Below are 9363 nucleotides of genomic sequence, written 5' to 3' on the forward strand. Positions count from 1 at the left end.
CTACGTCGGATGTACGTGACTTCAGCTCGCACTTCTATTGGGATGCCCGGGTGTCTGCCGCCTCCTGGGGCCTGTCGCACCCTGCGCTACATTGGATGTACGTGAGCTCAGGAGAGCCACCTCCCCAGGCCTGTCATGCCCTGCGCTATGTTGGATGTACCCAAGCGCAGGACATCCACCTTGAGGGGCTGCACTGGCGCCTGCCACCTCTTCAGGCCTGTCACGCCCTGTGCTACGTTGGTGTAAATCCATCCCAGTTCCTCCACAGTAGCCCTGTTTATCCCTTCATTGCTTCCTCTGCCCACGTCAGTGTAACAGGTTATTTGGAGGCAGTCGGTTGTTACGGCTTTAAAAAAGAATAAAGCTCTTTTATTGGTTGAAATGTCCTTCAGCAGCTGGGAGATTGAGGAAGGATGTGAGGTGCATATATTGCGCACAGTCCAAAGAGCAGGAAGCCAGAGGCCCAGGCATAATGGGTTCAGGTCGTCCAGCCTAAATGACAAAAAATGACAGAGGCAGCCAGTAGCTGCGTTAAGCAGGGACGGATATTTGTGTGTTTATCTGTACTTGTTTCTCCGTGGGAGAGGATTGTTATATTTAAGATCCATGAATCTTGGAACTCGACCTTGATGCTGCATAGAAGTGGAGAGCTATTATCCTAAACGCATTTTCTCCAGGGATTTTTTTTTTCTTTCCAGTTTGATATTTAATGTTTTATTCTGGCTGGTACTTAGGAAAGGTCTTGCTCTGTTATTACTGCTAGTTCCAGTAAGTTTGTAGGAGGAGAAGCTGAAAGAGATTCAGGAACCAGCTAAAGTGATTTAGCTTTTCCTTTGTGACTAAAGCTGAAGTTTTTACCAATTTTTTTAATTCAAACATTTCTAAGTTTGATTTAAAAAAACAAAACCATGAGCAAATGAGAACGTTTTACAAAGTGTATCTCCTTGCTGGTGGTCAAGATGATCACGAGTTTGGATATAACACTCACTCAGCAAGCAGTGACTAAAATACAGCTGTCTCAAGTAGTTTCTGTAGAGCCACATAAGAGTACAAAGTCACCCTGGAATTATTTAGGATCAGAGGGGGCTCATCAGCAGCACTACACAGGAGCAATCTTATCAGAAACACCTTCCCAATGCAGGGAGGCTGGTGCAGAGGACTCTACCCCAGATAGATGTGCAAACCTGATAAGAAGGGATTTTGTGGTAACTCTGGTACTAGACCCTATAACACATTGCTCTGTAGGCTGTATTACTTCAGTACCAAAGAGGGTGCTGGTACTGGGAGCAGCGTAGTCCTTACGTCTTATAAAGCTCTGCCTGAGTTGCTTTAAATATTGGTACCATGCTACCAGAAAACACTTTCTGACCTTTAACCCCTCATTAAACAAACATCAGGGTAAGCAGTGACAATTTAGTGGCCTTGGCAACAAGCAAAAGAAAATTGAATCAATCCTAAGTTTAAAGTAAACTGTGATGAGGTCTGCTTGCTGTCTCATAGCTACAGGCCAGAAGGAAAAATTAGAAAAGGGGAAAGCTTCTAAATCACAGGACTTGGTTCCAATGGAGGCTTTAATAATTGGGATATCTGCTGGGAGGGAAATACAAGCAGTTGATAAGAAGTCCAGCAAATTCTTAGAGTGTTGGAGATACCTTTTTGATACACATAGGAGGAGAGAGGGCAACTAAGGAGGAAGCTCTTTTCAATTTGCTGCTCACAAACGAGGGAATTACTTGAGTGTGAAGGTGGAAGGTAACTTGGGTGACGGTGACCACAAAATGACAGAATTCAAGATCCTAAGGGGAAGAAGGAAGGAGAGCAGCAGAATAAAAAGACTCTTCAGAAAAGCAGACTTTAACAAAGTCAAAGGACCAGTGGGCAGGATCCCATGGGAGGCAAATTTGAAGGGAAAAAGAGAGAGAGTCCAGGAGAGCTGGCTGTATTTTAGGGAGGCCCTTTTAAGGGTGTAGGAGTAAGACCTCAATACAATGGAAGAATGGAAATGCAACAGGAGACTAGCCTGGCTAGAGAGCAATCTCTTCAAGGAGTTGAAACTCAAAAAGGAATCCTAAAAAAAAAGTGGAAACTTGGTCATAGTACCAGGAAAGAGTATAAAAGTATTGCATAGGCATGCAAGGGAAAAAAAAAAATCAGGAAGCCTGAGGTATGTTTTGAGATGCAACTGGCAAGGGCCATAAGAAGCAATAAGAGGGTTTTTACATTTAATATCAAGAGTAAGATGATGACCAAAGAAACCGTAAGCCTCTTATGGGGGCAATCTAGTTACCAAAACGATGCAGAAAAGGCTGAAGAATTTAATGCCACTTTTTATGTCAGTCTTTACAAACAAGGGTAGCTACCAGGTGATGAAAACAGCTGGCAGCAAAGACAGGGAAGGAGACAACCAGCCAAGAGTAGTAGTAGAACAGGTTAGAGAAGCTAGACACTTTCAGGTTGGCAGGGCTGGGTGCATAGCATCCTAGGGTACTGAAGGAATTGGCTGAAGTAATTTCAGAGAGTTTAGCTATCCTCTGAGAACTTGTGACAGTCAGTTGAGAGCCCAGATAATTGTAAAAGGTGGACATCTTTAAGAAAGGGAAAGAGGAGGATCCAGGGAACTACAGACCATTCAGCCCAACCCTGATACCTGGAAAGAGCATGGAGCAGGTCTTCAAGGAATCTATTGTGAAGCACCTAGATGAGAATAAGCTGATCTAGGAACAGCCAGCATGGGTTCACCACAAGAAAGTAATACCTGAAGAGCCCAATTTCCTTCTATAAGAAGACAGACACTGAATGGATGGGGGAGAGCAGTGGATGTGATACATCTGGATTTTAGCAAGATTTTTGACACAGCCTCCCATGACAGTCTCATTAACAAGCTAAGGAAATACAGACTAGATAGAAGTGGATCATCATGCTTAATGAGTAGTCATCAATGGTTCAATGTCTACTTGGGAGGAGGTATCAAGGGAGGATTCCTCAGGGGATTTGTTGCAGACACTAGAGAGTAGGGTTGGATTCAAAATGACCTAGTACAGTGGAAAGAGACTATCTGGTTTATTCTTCTACTTTAGTCAGCATTTGTGAGGTCTCACTTGGAGCACCGTGTCCAGCTTTGGGCCCGACACTTCAAGAAGGATGTGAACAGAGTGGAAAAATCAACAAAAAGTTATCAGAAGCCTGGGAAGCATTACTTAAGAGGAAAAGGCTGAAAGAACTAGGATTAATTAATCTGGAGAAGAGCAAAGATGGGGTGGGGGGACAGGGGGCAGGACTTGATAACAGTCTTCAAATACCTAAAAGGGAACTTTTATCTGTGGCTGTAAAGGACAGGACTAGGACCAATGACTTCAAGCTGCAATAGAGGAGATTCAGCTTGGAGATTAGGAGGAACTTTCTATGAGGGTGGTCAAGCGTTGGAACAGGCTTCCTAGAAAAGTTTTGAAAATTTCCAAGGATGGAGATTCCACGAGTGGGTTGAGCAGGCACTTGGCTGGGATAGTTTAGTCAGGGATGATCCTGCCTTGAGCTGAGGGCTAAATTAGATGACCTTGTAAGGTCCCTGCCATCCTTATTTTGCCATGATCCTTAGACAGTTGACCTTTCTTCTCGTTTACATCTTCAAGCATAAGGGCACTGGCATGACTCCAGCAGAGGGTTATCAAGAGTGAATGCACACCAGTAGTAGAAATAGTACAGGCAAATTATTTTCTTCCTTTACATTCTAAGACTTAAAAAAAGAGAGTCCGTTTTAAAGCTGTAAGAAGACGGATCCAAATATACTAGCCATCACTTAAACATTTAGCTTTGCTTTTCAGCCTTCTGGGCACAGCTATGCTAGCATTAATTAACATGTGATATGTCCCCTAATGGAGTGTTTCAAGCTTAAAAAATAGATATGGTACTTAGACTGTGGTCTGTAACTACTGTACGTTGATAATAAGTTGGTTTGACAGTCAGAATGATTACCCATTTAAAATGGTAAAATTGTAGAGATTGGCTGTGGCATGTAACTAGTAATATATATTTTTTTAAATGTTAACAGGTATCCCACAGGCAGCACCCGTAAGATTCCAGACTAAATGTAAAATGTAAATGGATTCATTGGCATTAGCAGTTGTGGCATTTTTTAAAATAATGGACTCATCCAAATATTTCACATGAATCCCAGTTTTATCATCTCAGAAACAAGCAGCAAACACAAGATAGCCTGCTTCGAGAGGAGTCTCTCATTTCTTCCAGCCATGTAAAAACAGGTAAACAGACACAGACAGGAGTCCACTGCTCTTATTGACACAGTGTGATATTATAAGCAGCAGCAGTTTGATGACTGGAGAGTGCCTGCTAAGAATAGCACATCCTCCTTTCCAAAGTTTTCTGTTGCCAAGCAGGGCAGTAGTACTTTGCACCCACGAGCTTCAAGAAATCAGACTGACGCAAGTCAGAGCTGAAGGCTGTAGGGGAGCCACTGTGGAGACTGAAGTCTGCAAAACCAAACTTAAAAAACAAAACAGAACACACATAAAAGCCAAACCAGTAAGCTGGAATGGGTCTTCCATGCACGTCAGCAGATTTCCTAAAGTCCTGGAAGCAGCTGCATTTTCCAGTTGGAAAACATTACTGCAACAAGATGCCACAGAACAGTTTTCTGGCCCTTTCCTTAAGTTTTCCCAGAGGTTACAGCATGGGTAGGGGAGACAAGACTAGGAGTTTCAGCCTTTACCACTGCTGTTCCTATCACATCTCAGAGTTTATCTTGCTACAGGAAATGAGAGTCAATATGTTTAATTTCACGGTGTCATGAGCTTCACTGTATACACAACTCTGAAGGGTCAGAACTAAAGACATAAAAAACCCCCAGAAAACAGTGCTGCTATGCCTGTATGCAAGAATAAGCCTTGATACGCTGAAGTAAGAGAAAGAATAATTTCAGTCTTCAATAACGTCGACTATACTTGCCAAGTCTGAGAGCATCTACTAGATCAGAGGGGTCTGGCACCTCTATGCAACATTTTTGAGGGGATCCACAGATGAAAATAGGTTGGAAACTGCTGGTTTAGTGGCATTAGCCCATATTTTAATCGAGATAAGCTACACTGTTTTCAAATAACTTCCATAAAAACAGCCCAAGGGCTATCTACATTAAATATCTAGAATCTAGGGTCTGCATCATGCAAGCTTACAGTATCAGCAACATTAGCCACCTGGAAGAATCCTTATATAACGGGAACCACAAGCCATTTAAAAACCTTTGAACACTTGGGTTCTAGTTTATGAAGTGGCGGACCAAGAACTAGCGCAATTCCTCAGGCTGATTTGAGAGCCATGAATTCAAGTAAAACAGCACACAACTCACGTCAAAGAACCTGGCTAACTTTTTGGGTCTATATAGACAAGTCGACTCAATGTAAAACACAAAGAAAAACCAAAATTCACCATAGTTGTTTTTATTTTGTACAATCTGTTTTATGAATTTATTCCACCAGGACGAGGCCTGCTCTGTAAGTGACCAAACAACAAGTTCTACATTTGTGCAGACAGTTAAGCGAAGTTTAGTTATTCACAAACATCCAACAGGTGACAGCCGTTCATTGAAAGAGAAGATGACATCACCTCATCTCTCGAAGCCTGCACTGGATATTTCAAGTTCACATCAGAGTAGAACCTCAGAAAATGGCTTCGATGCTCCCCATTCAGCCCCAAAATGCTTCCTATGTTAAAAACAAAACAAAACAAAACAAAACAAAACAAAACGGACAAGTGAATAAACAGTGCTTTCTGTAAATGCGGTCTAGCAACTGGTGTAAAGAACTGTAAAATCTTAAAGTTCAGAGTAATACAAAAGGAATTTTAATAACAGGTTATAGAAACCAGACCTGGAGATCCCCAAATATTGTAAGCGTGCAAACCAGATGAATGCTTTGTAAAAGAGAAATGTATAGTGGAAGGAAATTAAGTGAAACAAAACTAAAACAAAGCAAAAACCCCAAGTCTAAAAGGCTGTCATAATTTGCAGGTCTTCACTCAAAATTCCTAGCACAATGCATGCAGTGTTTGATAAGGACAATTTATTATAGCCGGTGTTCAAACACCATAAATATAAATTACTAGTGAATTGCCCGTCAAAAGGGGGGGAGAAACGGGACAGACTTGCTAGCCCTAACATCCCACTGCACTGCTGTCGCCTCCCAAGAGCAGAGGGAGGAGGAAATCTTGCCCTGCCATCCCCTCCCTCCTCTGCCAGCACCCCATGCCAACACCACCTCTAAGGAGCAGGGCCATCTGTCTGTCTCTAACACCTGAAGCACTCCAACTGGTTACTGAAACCAGGGTGCTCCAAGAGCATTATGGACCGGAGGTGGCAGCAGCAGTGTGCCACCATGATGGTGGTGACAGAGCACTGTACCACTGGCTTTGCCCATCCCACTGTATCCCCTCCATCACAGCAGCACTTCACCGCCCCCAGGGAGCAGGGGGGGAAGGCGGTACATGAGGCCAGGACCACTGGCCTTGCTCCCCTGCTCCATCCCCTCTGTCCCTGTCATGACAGCACTCTGCTGCCACCGCCTCCTGTCCGTAATGCTCTTGGAGCAGTCCGTTTTGTTACCGAAACCAAATCGGAGTGCTTCAAGAGCATTACGGACGGACATACAGACGGACTAAGCCCTTTATTATATTAGAACAGAATTCTAAATAAAGAAAACAAAAGACCAAGATATACAGCAACTTCAAGTTTTCTGTCTCTTTTGAAAAATAATTTTAAATGCTTCTGTGTTCTTAAATACTTGTTATAAAAGAAAGAATAAACACTCAACATTTTGTGTTTAGGCATTTGGAGAAACTGATTGAAAATACTTGTCCTTGAAGAGCGATGGTTAGCAGGTAGTGGCCAAAAGAGAGTTTCTTTGTTTTAGATTGCAAGGTACTGAACACTTACTGAAATCTCAGTTACTTTTCATTACCCCTGGCTTCCCCTCAGATAGCAACCCATCACCTGAGAAACACTGGCATAGGTTTATCAAATGTCAGTCACAAAAGCCATTAATAGCCCATTTGAAAATGTTTCTTTTCCCATTCATCATGTGCTGATTACAATAACAATGCCACAGCATTCAACATAACACCCTTGTTCCCCCTCCTCCTAATCAGGGAAAGTTATACTAAACCAGGAGTGGCCAACCTGCAGGTGGCCTGTGTGTGTGACATGCCAGACTGGAGAAGGGCAGGCAGCAAAACAGCAGACAGGGAAGGAAGCAGAGCAGCAGATCAGGCAGGGGAGAGGTATCAAAGTGGCACCTGGGGAGGGGACAGGGCTAATTTGTTGCACACCTGCCAAAAAGACTGGCACCTTTGTCCTAAACTGTACCCATCTAGTGAGGCTAGCTACACATTTGAAAGTATTTAAGTGTGGAGGTGAACAAGCCCATTAAAGCAAGCCAACACACCTCAGTTATGTTCTTTAGGGGTGATTTTCATCCCATGTATTAAAAGCAAAGCATTTCACATGGCTAAACTCAAATTTCCAACCACTTCCATTGACATCCACAAGTAGATTGCACTCCTTTTAATTTGTAGTTTCACAGATGAGTAATCAATTTTTTTTTTAATCTGACTTGAAACTAGCCTGAATTGTTTCCATTCTAGCAACAGAATAATTTATTTAAAGTCCCAAACTCTCAGCCTCTGCTTTTCAACACTATTGGAGCTGAAAGGGAACAAAGAAATGCATTTACATGTCCTAATTACACCCAAGTCAGCTCAGAACATGTCCTTTGTTTGGGGAAGCATGCACTTTTTACAGAGGCTGCCCAGCATTTTCAAGAGGTTAACATCTTAAATAGTCCTATATTACAGGGGAGTTGAAAGGTATGCTTCACTTCACAGCTGGATAAGTTAGGCCTGAGGGAAAAAATTCACTATACAACACTGGCACACTTGGAGGAGTTCTTACCAATATTCTTATTCTGCCATTTCTTATCCTAGGTACCAAGAAGATTCTGTGACAATGCTCAACACCTCTTTTCAGGGACCAGCTTTTAGATAACTGTCTGGAGTCTGCTGACTTCTATGCTGGAGAAATTGTCATAAGCAGAAGTGAATTCATCTAAGATAACATATATGCAAAGCAACTTACTGGAAGAGAGAAGAGCGACTTATTCATCTTTCTTAAACTTGCCGTTAATGTAAGGAACATAGTCAAGGAACAGCCTCCAGTCTGTGAACCATATTAAGCCCACAGAGAATACACCACCCCATGTGGCCATTGTGGGAGTCCTATAGAGCAAAGATACAAATGCAAGTTATACATCTGCTACACAAGATATTCCCAAACTTTTTACTGAGTACCCCCTTCCAGAATTACCAGCTGCTTGCATGCCCCTACCAGCATATGTTTTATAATTTTAACCCCTTAAACGGTGATTATAATTAAAATTAAATGCACCATTACACAATTTCTCCTAAATACCCCCAGAAGTGTCATGTGTACCAGTCTGGGAACCCCTGTTGTACACCATTGAGGATCTAGCTATATTTCAGAGTAACTCTCAGAGCAGCTCTAGTGCAGCTGCAGTGGTAGAGCCCCCTCGTGGAGATGTGCTGTACCTTCATCTGAGGAAGTGAACTTCAGACCACATAAGCTTGTTCTCTTTCTTTCCCTCTTATTTCATCTATGAATGCTTCTTAATGTACTGTATGCCAGAAGGGGGGGGGGGAAGGGGTTCTGCCAGCAGTTAAACTACTTCTTTGAACATCAGCTAAATTGCCAGAAGATCTCTATCCAGAGAGTACTGACAGCACAGCTATGCTGGCTAAAGGGTGCAACCTTTTCAGCCTTACCAAAGAAAACTTAGTAGCTTAGACGACGCATGCTCAAGGCGACAGTTGTTATAACACCCGATACAGGGTTTGCTCAAGAAGGAATTTTTGCAGGTGCCTTGAAAGAGTCACATCACAATTAAGTCCATACTATCCTAGGCATTCAATTGAGCAGGTTAAACTGATCCTACTGTGAAGAGATGCTGCCATATTAAACAAAAAAAATTGTTTTTCCTTATCTGGGTAGCCTTACCACTTTCTCACTTTACACTCCACTCAGTTCACTTTAACTCATTTACAGTCAATTTCACTCCCTGGTTTTCATGCACAAGTACCCAAGGTCCAAGTTATGAACATGGCATGGGAATATTTCAACTTCTTGCATCTCTTCCAAGACAGCTGAACCACCTGAGTGCACCAAGTTAAACCTGAACTGCCATGACAGAGCCAAGACAAAAAGAAACTGCACCACAACCTACTTAACAGCTTGGCTCACTCTGAAACCATTCCCAGGACAGTCTGAGCTGAACTGAAGCAGACCAC

General features: G+C 42.7%; 1 protein-coding gene across 1 annotated transcript in view; it reads right to left on the reverse strand.

Moving 5' to 3' along the window:
- Window positions 1–5434: 5434 nt before the first annotated feature.
- The window catches only part of LOC109324858, a 22000-nt gene continuing 18071 nt past the window's right edge, over window positions 5435–9363 (reverse strand). The window contains exons 4-5 of the mRNA XM_019556957.1: window positions 8138–8278; window positions 5435–5714 (exon numbers count right to left, since the gene is read on the reverse strand). Coding sequence (XP_019412502.1) covers window positions 8157–8278 — 122 coding nt within the window. The 3' untranslated portion in view covers window positions 5435–5714; window positions 8138–8156. The remainder of the gene's footprint in view (window positions 5715–8137; window positions 8279–9363) is intronic.

The sequence above is a fragment of the Crocodylus porosus genome, unplaced genomic scaffold (genome assembly GCF_001723895.1).
Source record: "Crocodylus porosus isolate Cpor-Errol unplaced genomic scaffold, CroPor_comp1, whole genome shotgun sequence".
Taxonomy (NCBI): Eukaryota; Metazoa; Chordata; order Crocodylia; family Crocodylidae; genus Crocodylus; species Crocodylus porosus.